Source organism: Sphaerodactylus townsendi, linkage group LG04 (assembly GCF_021028975.2).
Source record: "Sphaerodactylus townsendi isolate TG3544 linkage group LG04, MPM_Stown_v2.3, whole genome shotgun sequence".
Classification (NCBI taxonomy): Eukaryota; Metazoa; Chordata; class Lepidosauria; order Squamata; family Sphaerodactylidae; genus Sphaerodactylus; species Sphaerodactylus townsendi.
The window spans coordinates 101,913,656-101,929,370 of record NC_059428.1 but is presented as its reverse complement, the minus strand read 5'-3'; the positions used below and the strand labels follow the sequence as shown (position 1 = coordinate 101,929,370).

Below are 15,715 nucleotides of genomic sequence, written 5' to 3'. Positions count from 1 at the left end.
AATTTTTCCTGTTGCCTGCATGGGAGGCAGGGGATGAATGTGTGATGCAGGAAGTGTGATGCAGGATGGAAAAATCCATCTCTTTTCCAACGTTGAATCTTGGCAATAAACATTTTTGATAGTAGGTTGAATTGTGGGAAGGCTGCATTCCTCGGACTACTAAGATGGAATTTTTTGGGATCTGCTTCAGAGTAAGTATGCACAGAAGGGAGCCACAGTCAGAACCTCCACAATCTTTGAACTAGTTGGTGGGGGAACTTTGCCTGCTCTGACTGAACTGTTTTTATTAGATCTTGCGTCTGATGAAGTTGGCTGTGGCTCTCGAAAGCTTATGCTGGAATAAACTTGGTTAAGATTTAAGGTGTCACTGGGCTCCTGGTATGTTTAGCCTTTCAACGGTGTGTCTGCCCCCCAAATTGCGCAGTTTAAATGTGTGTTAGGGGTTGTGAGTTAGCCTGTAGAATGGCATGATCTTGTGTGTGAATGTGTGTGTATCAATTTTTCTGTCCCCCCCCCCACTCCATCCTACACTGCCTTCTGACTATTGTGGGATAACTGTGCTGTATTCTACCCCACAGAACCTTGCAGGTTCTCCTATGCCCTTTTCCAGTTTTCTCTGTGACCTTGTCTGTCAAAACAATCAGCATCTTCTTCTTCACAGACATGCTTAAAATATGTATGAACGCAACAAATTTGAACTTCCTTTTAAAATAAAAAAGAAACCACAGACATCTGGTTCAGGTGTGGCCCAGTTTGTTTGCTTTAACCAGTGAATGAATAAGCATTGCAAGAATGCAGTACTGGGGAGTAATAGAATGTAAATATGGTGTTTGGAACCTTTGCCCCTCACACTTTTTCTTGTGTCTCTGATACAAAACAGGATTGTTGATTCTTGGTTCCTTATCATATATGGAGTTGCATATAAAGAAGTATGTTTGTAACTTATTGGTAATGTGAAGAATCTCGAAAGACAGTCATTATTTGAGGTGGCACCAAAATTATTTGAGGACATAGAAAACAAAGTGCAGAATAAAGTAACCTGCAAGGCTTATACTTGCTGTGGAGAAGATAACAATCAGGAAGGTAAAGAAGACTAGAAATTATCTTCACTGTTGAAATGGGATAATCAGGTGGCAATAGCCAAGCCAGTGAGATAAGGCTAGGGCAGTGGATCTTGAGGGAAGATTTCAAGTGACTTGAAAAGGAATGCCATGGTGCAGAGTGGTAAGCTGCAGTGTTGCAGTCCAAGCTCTGCTCACAACCTGAATTCCTTTCTGATGGAAGTTGGTTTCAGGTAGCTGGCTCAAGGTTGACTCAGCCTTCCAAGGTCAGTAAAATGATTTATCCAGCTTGCTGGGGGTAAAGTGTAGATGACTGAGGAAGGCAATGGCAAATCATCTCGTAATCAGTTTGCCTAGTAAATGTCTTGATGTGACTTTACTTCATGGGTCAGTAATGACCTGTGCTTGCAGGGGGGACTGCCTTTCCCTTATAGAAGCCATGAGAATAGATAAGATCAAGAAAGAGAATCTTAGAGAACCAAGGCTCTGATCCTGGTAGGTTTCTACAGTGAAAAGAGAAGAAAAACCAGGAAATGCAGATTAATAGAAACTGCGTGGAATCTTTGTTTGCTCATCCAAAGCTAGGATAATTATTAGAAAATGAAAGTACTGCAGAACATTACAACATTGTTTTGTGAGGACTGGTAATTTCAACAAAAGATCAGAAGATACAATCTGCTTTAAAAATATTACTATTATATATAAATTACATTTTTAAATGAATTCAGCTTACTTACTGCTCTATTTCTTGAAATTTTCTCCATCTTCTGTTAGAATATGATTGTGCCTATGTGATAATAGGATGAGATGATAGGATGTAATGAGAATATAACATACTTTTATTTGTTTTAAAATGTAGGATTAAGATTCCTAGTGATTCACTGACAACCTAAGAAGATCAAGCTACCATTCCATAAGTTAATTTAAATTGAGAAGCATTTGATATTATCCAAGAGAGAAACAATAGAATAGTTCCAGTACCATTTGATAGATGCTAGCAACTAGTATGTTTTGGAGAAAAATCAGACAAGGAACTAACACTACATTGCTAATTCAGAGGAATTTAAAATTGAACAGAAAAGAGCATGCCATGTTGAACCTCTGCTGTCTTCAGGCTTCTGGGGATTTGAGTTCATATTCAATTCAGTGGCTCCAAAGTATAGTACAGTTGACAGCTAATTTTTATTAATCTTACACCACATGCGTATCTAAAATGCAACAAGCATACCACAGAGAGTTTGGGATAACTTTTGAGGGCTTTTCTGCAATTGGTAATAAAAGCTGGACAATGAAAGTACCTGGATGCATTTTCTTATGGGTGTTGGCTTCATTGCTGTGCAGTCATCTAGTAACGTCTGCAGAACATGAGGATATAGTAAAGCATGCAATAAAGCTACATCGTGGGAAAGGGGCTATCACAACTCAGAGGAAGCAGTGGCTTGTAGAAAATTGCAGAAAGCTTTCTGGTCTCCTACGTCAAAAGAACGTTGTTCTCAACAAACTTAAAAGTGCAATCAGAGCAGTGGAAAAGAACTCCGGGCTGTCACTTGAAGAGAGAACTTTTCAGGTCCACACATTTGAAATTTTCCAAAAGGAGCTGAACGAAAGTGAGAATTCAGTCTTTCAAGCTATCCATGGACTCCAAAGAGCTCTTCAAGGTGATTATAAAGATGTTGTGAACATGAAAGAAAGCAGTCGGCAACGACTGGAAGCCCTGAGAGAAGCTGCAATAAAGGTTGGTAATCTTAGTTTGTGCAGAATACGAAATTTTCCCCAATGTAAAGATGTCAGGGGGATGCCATCTAGGTGATTGAGATGCATTCTCAGAACCATGCTACTGCTTCAAATAACAAATTGCTGCTGCAAGAAAGATATATGTAGCCAGCCTTCTGTATGTATCCACTGCCATCTGTGCACTCTTTCCTTAATCTTTACTTCATGGCTTCACATGCTTGGTAGACAACTAGGCTTCCCTTGGGAACTGTATTACATCTGTTATCTTGTAGGGCAGGAAGCCAGGTGGCTTTCTCTTGCTATCTGCTGCCAACCTTGGGGCGGCTTAGCTCCAAAGACTGTTTTTCACAGACTCTTGGGAAAATGGAAGGGGGTTTCTCTACGGGGGATAAGGGGGGCTGTGAATGCCAGCTTCGTTAGAACTGGCTTTGCCAAGTGTGGTGCTTTGATCCTTATTCAATCAGTGCTACTGATCAATACTTCAGAGTCTGTTTATTGGCTTAAGGTTGCGAGACCTAACAAAAGGGCGGACAAATCATCTTTTATGTGCAATAGAAGACTAGAGACTGCTTTGGGGGGAATTGGACAATTATGTATGGTTGGCAAGTGGGAGTGTATTTGCCTCTATCTTAGAGTGCACCACTAATCCTAACTGTGGGCTGACTAGACATCTGTATAAAAATCCAAGGGATATTGACTCAAACCATGGGGTGGCAATCCATCCTTATATCTTGCAGTTAGTTACTCAGCTTTCGCCTACTACATGCCTTGGATTTTTTCTGTACCAAAAGTATTATGCAAATTAATTTCCTACTCATGGATGTCTGGCACTGACATATGGCGGAAACAGCTACAGTGGTCCTATATTTATATTACACATAGTAAATTAATCAGAACCAGCTCTCCTTGGTTTATAGTGCATGTATTATTTGAAAGCTATTCTCCTTTAGATGTTTCTTTCCCCCCATATTTCCATTCCACATTTTCTTAAAGTTGACATTTATTAGTGATAAAAAGGAAGTACAGTTTTTGTTTTACTTAGCTCTCTCACATGTTAAATTTTTTATTCCATCCAATGGATGCTTTCTGAACTGGAGACTAAAAAAAGGATGTATTTATTTATAGCCCACCTTTCTCACTGAGGCCCCTTCCGCACACGCAAAATAATGCATTTTAAAACCACTTTCACAACTGTTTGCAAGTGGATTTTGCCATTCCGCACAGCTTCAAAGAGCGCTGAAAGCAGTTTGAAAGTGCATTATTCTGCATGTGCGGAATGAGCCTGAGACTCAAAGCATATTACACAAAGGGAGTCAATTCAGTCAACAGGACAAAACATCTGATTATCAATATAATAGGATTAGCGATGGGAAGAAAGGAAACCATCTTCATCTATTTCTCCACCTTGTTGGATTTATGGGTCTCAATATCATCACCAGGGCTGGTCCAGGTACTTTTTCTGCCTCTGGATGACATTTTTAAGCTGTGAAGACTGAGCCAGAAGAGATGAGACCAGTCATAGACCAGCAATAAATCAGGAGCTGATAGTTCAACACCATCTTGTCTCCTCTCCCTTATAGGACTTGGATTACAAAAATCTGAAATAAAGCATAGAGCAGTGGACATGATACGTTAAATGGTGTTGCATAATTATTAAAGTAATGCAGGGAAGGTAGGATAATGCTATACTTGGTTGTATAGGTCAGGCCTGTTCCCTTTATAAAAGCACCTTGCTGAGCCATTTTGTTCTACGATAGTCATGTGTTCTTTAGAAAAGTGCCCTCCTGAACAACTCGGAGTACTGTTCTGCCCTGTCAGTTGGCACCTCTCCACATTGTCAGAACCAAAACTAAACTCTTTCTTGGTTGGACTGATAAGCTACTGCAGAATTTGACTGCTGAAGTTTCAGCCAGTTGAAATAATTGCTACCAGTTTGTTGTAGTTATCTCCATTTTGTTGTGCTTGTGAGCTTCCAGTGAGAATGTGGGGCACTATTTGAGTTCTGATCTAAATGAGCCTGTGGACTGATCCACATAGATAGTACTTACATGAGCTGTTTTTTAGAGCAAAATTTGATTTAAAAACGTTTTATTATGAGTAATAGTGTTCTTTTTGTTTACTAATTGGGAAGGCAAAATTAACTACCAAAAAAGTATATCAATTTGGCCATTCTATTGCTTTACATTTGTCCTTACATAGAAAGCTAAATGCTTTCTAAACAAAGCTAATAATTGCTATAGATGGCTAGATAAGATTCTTTAAATAGGTTATCTATTCATTTATATGAAGTATTTGCATTGAAAGTACCATTTACGGTAACTTTAGATGAGTTTCTTTGCAACTGGATACAAAGTATATTTGCTCGCCTACAAAGTCCCTTTCGAAATCTGAAATTTTTGTTCAGAGCTCTTAGCGTTCTCTTAGCGCTCTTAGAAAATTGCTATGGCTGGAAATACAAGTTTCTGGACTTATCACTTACAGCTGTGAAATATAAGGTTAAATTCTGTTTCAAAATTGTAATTGCAGGCGAATAAGGTTCTTGAAGCTAACAAAGCTTCTTGATACCTCAGTTTGTGCCTTGCACAACCACCAGCATGTTGCCTTCTTGAAGAGAATTTTTTTTAATGATGAATCCTTCTGTGCCTTTTTCTTCTTCTGTGGGTGCCTATCTATCTCAGGGTAGAGTTTCTTCTGGGCATTAATAGTAAGCCTCCCCGCTAACAGTAAGGAACAAGACCTTCCATCGTCAAATGTGAGCTGCTTTTTCTCACTGTGTTCAGTTGTTGCACACTCCTTTGTTAAAGTAAGAACATAAGAACATAAGAACTAGCCTGCTGGATCAGACCAGAGCCCATCTAGTCTGGCACTCTGTGACTCGCAGTGGCCCACCAGGTGCCTTTGGGAGCTCACGTGCAGGATGTGAAAGCAATGGCCTTCTGCTGCTGCTGCTCCTGAGCACCTGGTCTGCTAAGGCATTTGCAATCTGAGATCAAGGAGGATCAAGATTGGTAGCCATAGATCGACTTCTCCTCCATAAATCTGTCCAAGCCCTTTTTAAAGCTATCCAGGTTAGTGACCATCACCACCTCCTGTGGCATCATATTCCAAACACCAATCACACGTTGCGTGAAGAAGTGTTTCCTTTTATTAGTCCTAATTCTTCCCCCCAGCATTTTCAATGAATGCCCCCTGGTTCTAGTATTGTGAGAAAGAGAGAAAAATTTCTCTCTGTCAACATTTTCTAGGAAGGTCTTGGGCAATGCCTGCTTTTTAGTATGATCTTCCTGGACCTTGCATGAATCCTGCTCGGTAGTGGTTAGCTGCTAACGTTGCTATGGATGCTGCACTGACTCATAGTGGGCAAGGTGGGTAGGTAGGGGATGTGAAGCCAGCAAGGGTCATAAACAGTCTGCTGCCATAGCAATCAGAGGGTTGTTACTCATTTTCTCCTTTTTCCAACCTTGTTCCAACAGTCTGGAAAGTGAAGGATTTCTGGAGCAGTACACAGAGAGAGGCAAACTGAGATAAGAACTGACATCCTTGTATTCACAATTGTTATAATGTGTCCCATTGCTTCATCTGACAGGTTGCCTCTCCAGCTTGGGAAATCCCTGAAGATTTGGGGTGGGGGTACCTGGAGAAGGGAAATTTGGGAGACAGAAAGAAGCTCTGCAGAAATATTATGCCTTGAAGTCTGTTTTCCAAAGCTACAGTTTCTTCCAGGGGTCTGCAACCTGCGGCTCTCCAGATGTTCATGGACTACAATTCCCATCAGCCCCTGCCACCATGGCCAATTGGCCTGTCCCAGGGGAATGGATCAGTGTAGTCTAGAGAACAGTGGTAACTGTGGGGAGAACTTCAGGCCCCAGCTTGATAGCTCTACTGACAGTGCAGTCTTCTGCAGAAATAATTCTACTCTGAACTCATTGAAATCATAGGATTGCGCTTGCGTGTCCTTGGTGTAAATCATGGTCTCACAATCTAGTCTACCTGACAGGATGGTAATAAAAAGAATAAATGGAAACCGCTCTGAGCTTCCTCAGAAAAGGTAAATACCAATATATGGTTGATAAATAGCTGCAGCTGCTGATGTGAATGTATCTCAGTTCTCTATCTATTTTACTGGTTACCCCTTTTTAGTTTACAAATTGAAAACTGTTGCTTCAGTTCTTTTGAAATGCTGTGGCTTAAAAGAGGTTCAAGGGCAACAAATAGTTTTGCCAAGAATGTGTGTTCTATAGCTTTCCTCAAAAGTATAAAGTTCTCTGTTTTGTCAGAAAGCTTCAGTATAATGAAATGTTGACCTTATGCAAGTGAGCTTTGGAAAAATCTTTGTATCTTAAAAAAATTCTAATAGGAAGAAACAGAATACGTTGAACTCCTAGCAGCAGAAAAGCACCAAGTTGAAGCCCTGAAAAACATGCAGCATCAGAACAAGAGCCTGTCCATTCTTGATGAGATTCTTGAAGATGTTAGAAAAGCAGCTGATAGGCTGGAAGAGGAGATAGGAGAGCATGCCTTTGATGACAACAAGTCAGTAAGTCTTTGAGAGGTGGATTTTGTAGTCTTGTGAGCTGTCTGGATGTAGTTTCTATCAATGAAGTAATTGAAGTTTCTATCAAGTAATTGAAGTTTCTATCAATGTTTTGAAGTAATCAGCCAGGAAGAAAAAAATAGCTAAGTGGCATATTTGCAGAAAAAATACTCTTGGGAAGATTAATGTTTTTGCTACTTGTTAGGAAATGTATTGGGTTTTTTTTTAATGGCATACCTGGGAAGGAATCCAAGAATACAGGTGAAGCATGTAACATAAAGGAGGAAGTATGTATTATTCTATACAACTGTTGCAACTAAAGCAGCAAATCAGGTTTGAGCTCAAGGTTACAGAACAGCAACACAGAAGATAAGAAGAAGAGAAGTCATTGGACAGAATATAGTTCACAGCAACACAACTGGATATATTAAAACTGAATTGTTACACCATAGTGGGTCAGAGACATAGTACTGTAGAGTTCGGTATTAGTACATCTTTAAATTCTAGAGTTTTCTCCATAGTAGATGCTGAAATCTTTTTCTTCTTCAGAGTATTGGAACAAAAATATAGGCACACTAAGAATTCTTTGCTTCCTTAATAGGTGAGAGGAGTTAATTTTGAAGCTGTTCTAAGAGTGGAAGAGGACGAAACAGACACAAAAAGAAATATTTCAAAAAGAGAAGTAGAAGACGATTTGGGTCTAAGCATGCTTATCGACTCCCAAAACAACCAGTACATACTTACAAAGCCCAGAGACTCAACCATTCCACGTGCTGATCACCATTTTATCAAGGTAAACTGTTATCAAAACAACTTGAGCATCCATTCTAAGCAACATGAAAGACTTGCGTTAAGATCATTGCCCTGCCTGTTTGCTAATCTTTCACAAATATACAAAGTCCAGATTGTCTTGGCATTTTAAAGGTTTTTAATTGACCTTTAGTTAAATGTGTGAAACTTATCTGGATCAATTCTGTCTCTCTGAGAATTAAATAGTATATTTTATATGGAACGGCACATGGTCATAAGCGTTTACAGCTCTGACCTGGGTAGCCCAGGCTAGGCTGATCTCATCATATCTCAGAAGCTAAGCAGGGTTGACCCTGGGAAGTATTTGGATGGGAGACCTCCAAGGAATACCATGGCTGTGACGTGGAGGCAGGCAATGGCAAACCACCTCGGAACATCTCTTGTCTTGAAAACCCCACCAGGTGTCACCATGAAGCAGCTGTGACTTAATGGGGTGGGGTGGGGAGTGTTGTTTCAGGATCCTATTCCCTACATGAGCATTTTGGGAAGCATCTTCTTGACTGTTGGAAAACTGTTTCAGAGATTACTAAACAATGCATCTAAATTTACAAGTAAGGATACCCTCAACTGCAGCGGTTCTCAACCTGGGGGTTGGGACCCCTTTGGGGGTCAAACGACCCTTTCACAGGGGTCGCCTAAGATGCTCTGCATCAGTGTTCTCCATCTGTAAAATGGATAAATGTTAGGGTTGTGGGTCACCACAACATGAGGAACTGTATTAAAGGGTTGCGGCATTAGGAAGATTGAGAACCACTGCTCAACTGGAAGATGTTGCCTCTTGATTGCAGCTATGTAATGTACATAACTATTGTGTTATTGTTTACATGTAGACCTAATATATCCTGGGTATGCTTTTTGCCTTCCCATTTGTGAAAAAAAGTGTGAAGTGACTTTCTTGCCTTACTGAGGTATAACTGTACTTGATAGAAAGGTTCCACCATTAAATATATTAACCTTTTGATTGTCTCATTAGTTCTCCTATATAGATTTAAAATTTAAGATCTGATAAATGGTACTGTATATAACATCTGCATGAAAAATTCTGTGGCATTGATTTATCGTTTCAAATTAAAAGTACTATGTAGGCTTCAATATGATAAAAAAGTAGGGTTTCCTTCTATTCTTTCATTTTTGGGGGCAGGCAGTGGAGATCTGTAAGGTTAATGGAAAGGTCAGTCATAGGGGAAGTACTGTGTGTGAACAGCTTCTGACCAAGGCTATGTTTGTATAACAACTGCAGTGGCTATGGTTACAGAGTACAGACATTAAACAGGGTGATGACTGATAAAAATATTATCAAGCTGAACCCCCCAAAAAACCATGATCCACACCTTAAATCACACCACAGGCTGTTTGTTCTTCTGGGTGAAATGCAACAGGTTTTGTGACACCTGTACAAAACCCCTACAATGTTTACATTTCTCAGGACTGAATAGCCTGGTAAGTGGCTGATAGTTGACGGTGTTATCTCATTCTCTACTCAGGACATACGTCTCCTTTCCTTACATTTTAATACTATTTGTAGGGATGTGTCTGTTGAATAGAACAGTGTTTTTATTTTATTCCTTAGGACATTGTGACCATAGGAATGTTATCTTTGCCGTGTGGCTGGTTGTGCACAACAATTGGATTGCCTATTATGTTTGGGTACATTATTTGTGGAGTTCTTTTGGGACCATCAGGAATAAACAGCATTAAGGTAAGGGAAGTATATTTATGGGAGGATTCTGTATTTATAATGTGGGTTGAGTAGATGAGAAAAGAATGTTTGTGAAAATTAAACTACTGAAGGATTTAAGTAATAATTCATTGGATTTTATTATTTTTGTATGGATTTTTTAAAAGATACAGTGTGATAGATATTTCCCCTAAAAATGCAATACTGCTGTATATAAATGGGAAATAACTTTGGCTGTGTCATTTTTTAAACAGCAGGGATTCAGTAGTTGGTTTTCCCCATGTGTAAAATGAAAACATACGTTGATAGTTTCAAAACTATCATTAGAGAAAATATTCGATGTGTTTTGTTATCTGACTGGAAAGTGTTTGCAAATTAAAAACAAATGTTTTAAGCAGTTTTGCTGCAGTTCAGAGTCTGCTAATATACTTGGAGCTCTGCATTGAGAAGGTCTTCTGACGAATAATAATTTAAATGACAGCTGGAGCCCCGGCTCATGCAGAGCTCTGGAGGAGCAGCAGAGCCTCGTCTTGTAAGCCACACTCCTGGATCATGGCCCGTTAGTCTTTGTTAAGAACTTTTCCAGTGATCTCTTGCCGCAACTTAAATTGATTTATAAGGGCTCCTCCAGTGGTGGGATTCAAATAATTTAACAACTGGTTCCGGTGGTGGGATTCAAATAATTTAACAACTGGTTGTTTACAAGCACCATTTCAACAACCAGTTCTGCCGAAGTGGTGCAAACCTGCTGAGTCCCACCACTGGGCTTCTCCCATTATTTTTCTCCTGCATATATTTTACATTGGTTAGTTTATTTCCTATCTTCCACATCATGTCCAGCACATTTGATTTCATTTTTTCTCTGAAACTATAAGTAGCAGTTTGGGTCCTGATTAGGACCTTTCTAGGTATTCTACTTCTGATACAGGAGCACAAATAAAGGCGGTGCCTTGGTATTTTCCAAGTTGTATATATTCCATGGTTGGCCTTCTGGGTTTTAATAGTATAAAAGTTAATACTGTGTAATGGAGGTATTGAAATGAGCTTTGAGACAATAGTACTGTTGCTTACTGAATAAATTTGTGTTTTTCAGTCAATTGTGCAGATTGAGACGTTGGGAGAATTTGGTGTATTCTTCACCTTGTTCCTGGTTGGCCTAGAGTTTTCTCCTGAAAGATTAAGAAAGGTATCCCTCTGTAATGAATATGTTCTGTAACATTTACAAATGATTTATTAGGAATAACACTGTGGTTTAGATTTTTCAGATTGTATCATTTGTCTTGGACAAATGGTCAGGAGGGTGGTGATACTCATTTGGAAGTTTCTCCTTCAGGACACTTCCCATCGTGAAGATCTCTGGTATTGATTGTGTTGGTCTGAAGAGAGCTTGGCTATCTGGCTTGTGTATCAGCTGCCTAGTGTGCCAGCAAGTACTCCATCAAGACTGCCAGAGGCGGTATTGGGCTGGGCTTTGGAGTTCCCTGATGGTTCGTCTTGGGGGATTTCAGTGTCCCTGCTGATGTACTCATCTTCGTGCAGACTATGGACCTAATGTCTTCCAGTAGCAGCACTGGGACACTCTCAAATTGTTTCAGGTCCCATACTTTTAGCAAGGCACACACTGGATTTGATCTTCAGCATGGGGGTAGATACAGATCTGAGCTCCATTAACAGAGTGCTGTGGTCAAATCACTTTGACCAAAAGGCCTATTTGGGTGTTTCGATCCCTCCTTGTGTAAGCTGATTTATACTTGCCTGCAGAGACTGATGGATCTGTTTGGTTTCCACAAAGCTCTGTGGGATCTAATTCCCCACTCTGCCCCCAGCAATTTGTTAGATGAGCTGCTTGATGATTGACATAGTCATTTTTCCAAACCATCGGCACAATCACTTGCTGACACGATCACTCACTAACACTCTCTTTGCCCCTGCCCCAAACTAACTCTGTGGTATACTGTGGAACTGTGAATGAGAAACTGGGAGCTTAGACAGCTAAAGCTTACTCATGATAAAGCTACAAGAACATCATATAGGACGTTTCTGAAGTCTTATGGGATGGCACTGAAGGCCACTAAAAAGTATACTATGCAACCTCCATTGCATCAGCTAGCTCTTGCCCAGTGCAATTATTTAGGATAGTTTGGTCCTTAACGTCCCTTTAATGGGGATCCAAGAATAACAGGGATATGGTGATTAGCTGTAAGGCTTTTGGGAGCCTTTTTGCAGATAAAATCTTGTTGATTCACCGGGACCTCCCTGCTTATGTTGGTACAGTTAGCGGTGTATGTACCGCCACAAAATGGCGCCTGTGTCAAGCCCTGGATGCCGTGCCCAGCCCCTAACCAAACTTCTTGCCCCATCCCCCACTGAACACCCCCACTGCACCCTCCCCAACCACTGTGTGGTTGTGCAGGACGGGCAGCCAAGCAAGCAGGGTGACCTCCCTCCCTCCCGGCATTCTCCCTGCCTTACTGGACATATGGTAAACCTCTGGGAAGCTAGGGAGGAAGCCGGATGGAGGGAAGTTGCACTGCTTGCTTGCTCGCCCTGTGTGCCTTGGAGCAAGCAAGAGGCATTCTGAGCTCAGCAGGTGAGGCCTGGGCTTCACCTGCTACATTCAGAGTGCCTGGTTCACTCCAAGGCATGCAGGGCAGTTGAGTAAGTGGTGCTGTCAAGGTGGGAGGGAGAGATTTTCCAGGCCTCATCTGCTGTACTCATAGCACAAGATCCCCTTCCCTGGGCAATTTCTCATTTTCCTTGCATGCCTGAACCAGTTTTTCATTGCTTCTGTATCCCCGCCCAAGGGTCTCCCTGCCTATGACTGCTTCCCTCGCCAATCATGTGCACATACTTAAGAAAGAAGGATTTTTGTCATTCAGCATCCTTCATGTAGATCCTCTGGTGCTTCTTTCAGCCTAGTGTTAAATGGTATTGAGGGCTGGGTTTCCATTATCCAGTTACAGATTTTTGAGCTCCTAGTATATTTTAATGATGGTTAAAAAAATGTATCAGAGAAGATTCCCTTCCCCTTTCTTGATATTCATAGGGCAGTGGTGCCAGAAGTGGCACTCAGGGCCCTCTCTGTGGGCATGCGCACACAGAGTTTGTCGTGGAGGGGCAAAAAATCACACACACCCCAAACACATCTAGGCTGGCCTGGGCCGCTGGGCACGACGTGCGCGCACTGCAGTGAGCAGAGAGGACTTGGCTGGCAGGCCTGGTGCCTGTGCTCCAGATGGCTGCTGCCATAGCACTGTTAAGCCCACTGATTTTCATGGGAAGAACTAAAGCACGATCCTTTACCCAGGAGTAAGCTCAGTTGCTGGCAATGGGGCTTGCTCGGAGCCAACTGTTTTTTCTAAACTAAAACCTCAGTATTCAGGTTAAATTGTCGTATTGGCACTTTGTGATAAATAAGTGTGTTTTGGGTTGCAATTTGGGCACTCAGGCTCAAAAAGGTTCACCATCACTGTCATAGGGTTTAATATGTCTGTAGTCCAGGGACGGAGGGAGAGGGAACTGCGCCTGGGGCACGATCTGCCTGCGCATCTCCGCCCACAATCCGCCCCGCCCCTGGGAAGGGGGTTCTGGGGAGCGATTTTCTGCCCCTACGTGCCTATGGTGTGCACCTGAGGTATGGCGCCCCCGACCCTATTGCAGCTTCACTGCTGTAGTCTAGAAGCTCTGACAATGAACATTTAATTTATCTGAAGAGCTCTTGGTTTTGGTGAAGTGTGTGTGTGTGTGTGCGCGCGCTGTCAAGTCATAGCTGACTTATGATGACCCTGTTAGGTTTTCAAGGCAAGAGAGGTTTGAAGATGGTCTGCCATTGCCTGCCTCTGCATGGGTTGAGAGAGTTCTGAGAGAACTGTAACAGGCCTAAGGTCACTCAGCAGGTTTCCTGTGGAGGGGTAGGTAATTGAATCTGATTCTGTTAGAGTCTGCCACTCTTAAGCATTTCACCATGCTGGCTCTCAAATTCTGCAGACCGTAAGCTGTGTTGAACTGAAAATTACCAACATGACTGTTTTGTCTGAGTTAATGTTTATTCTCAAAGGTGTGGAAGATATCATTGCAAGGACCCTGTTATATGACTCTGCTGATGATTGCATTTGGCTTACTGTGGGGACACTTCTTACAAATCAGAGCTACTCAGAGTGTTTTCATTGCCACTTGTTTATCATTGTCAAGCACACCATTAGTATCCAGATTTCTAGCAGGGAGTTCTCGAGGAGAAAAAGAAGGTAAGTGCTGCTTTGCTTCTGAATTAGAGTATTAATTGCCAACTGAGTATATGCATAAGAGCAAAAGGAGTTAGCCTAAAAAAGTATGTCTGGGTATGGAAAGGTACTCTTACCAAGCAGTTAACTTTAAGTTCAGTAACTGACAGTTTTGAATATGGATGCTTTGGACTTCCAAATACTTTAGCCCTCAGAATAGTTTAGCCCTGAATGTTATAAAATCTGTTATTTTCAGCCCATTTGGGCAAATGCCTCTCATTCCACGTGTAAGTTGGAGATAAGACTTTTGACAATCCACAGCTGTAGTGTGTCCAAGGCCCAATGATTTGTCTTCCTCTGAACTATGAATTATGTAGTCCAGTTTCCAGCTTTGCATCTGGAAAGCCAAACTAAAACAAAGGTAATGCTGTCTTTTGGGGGAGATTGCACAACCCTGGATCATCAGTTAACATCACTTGAGTTCACGAGACTTTGGGTAATAATTTGTCTAGTCACAGAATTACCTTGTTTGCATTTTCTGTGCTACAAAAGTGAATATCTAATGATATTGAAGCCCAAGTTTTTGAGGAGTATGTAGTGTTGATTTCAAGAAGTATAAGTGCAGGCTAATTAAAGACAAAGATTGAAGTTTGGAGGTTAAGAAGCTTTTGATAATCCACGCCTCTAGTGTGCCCAAGGGTCCTTTGGAGGCCTAGTGGCTGTTCTTCAGGTAGTACAGCTGCCTACCACGCTGCCAATGTGTTACTTGTGTACCAGGTAGACAGAGATACCTCCTGGTCCCTCTTTTTCTAATTCCAAGACTCAGGTACCAGTTGGAGAGGAACAGATGATGTAAATTTACTGAGCAAAATGAAGGTCTTCAATTAAGAACACAGGACTTTGTTGGAAGAAAAGCAGGATGGGGAGAAATTTTAAGAGGAATTCAAAGCAGTTGAAAGAAAATCACTGAAAACTACCAGTAGTTCTGCTAATGCTACAATTCACTGTGAAGTTGTGGGGTAAAACCCCTATAGCAGAGTAGCACAATATACTGGAACACCTGTAGGAAGTCAGACTCTCACATGACAGCTCTGCTTCATAGAAGCGGCCCTACTTTATTAGTTCTCAGGTATAGCTCTCTCAAGCAAAGTGCTTTGCAAGGCAAAGCGAAGACAAGTGTCTCATAGTCCTCAGTACACTGCAGCCTTATGTCTGGTTTACTGGCCTATCACAGTCCATTGTCAATCAATCCCAGAATGAGGCTGTCAGGTGTTACCTGTCAGATAGCTGTCAGTTAGATTTTGATGATCAGACACATGTTACATCAGTGCTCTGACATTCACTTTTTCACTTTTGTGAAAACTAATTCACTTTTGTAGCACAGAATGTAGTACTAATTCTACTCTCTCCTGCCAGTTACACTCACATTTTTCTAGGAGGAACTGACTAGAAAGGACTTGTCAGATTTGTGTGTGAACCTGATCTGGCCCATTAGTTTTTTTTTATCTAATTCCAATATGTAGAAATGAGTTGTGATGAGAGATGACGTCCCTAGGGTATGGATGCAAGCATTTCCTACTGTACACTTTGTTGATCTGAAGTGTTGTGTGCCTCACTGATGTCTTGAAGTGAAATTGAAAGCAATCTTTGGAGGACTTGATCTACAACATTTTGCAAC

The 15,715-nt window shown here is 41.3% G+C and overlaps 1 protein-coding gene across 2 annotated transcripts in view; it reads left to right on the top strand.

Moving 5' to 3' along the window:
* TMCO3 (transmembrane and coiled-coil domains 3) overlaps window positions 1-15,715 on the top strand; it is a 33,183-nt gene that overhangs the window by 688 nt on the left and 16,780 nt on the right. The window contains exons 1-7 of one of the 2 annotated variants that reach the window (XM_048493122.1): window positions 23-191; window positions 1,921-2,796; window positions 7,153-7,332; window positions 7,931-8,122; window positions 9,710-9,838; window positions 10,911-11,003; window positions 13,875-14,061. In XM_048493122.1, the coding sequence (XP_048349079.1) occupies window positions 2,275-2,796; window positions 7,153-7,332; window positions 7,931-8,122; window positions 9,710-9,838; window positions 10,911-11,003; window positions 13,875-14,061 (1,303 nt within the window). In that variant the 5' untranslated portion in view covers window positions 23-191; window positions 1,921-2,274. Of the gene's footprint in view, window positions 1-22; window positions 192-1,920; window positions 2,797-7,152; window positions 7,333-7,930; window positions 8,123-9,709; window positions 9,839-10,910; window positions 11,004-13,874; window positions 14,062-15,715 lie in introns of those variants that run through there. The other variant, XM_048493121.1, reaches the window with a different exon arrangement.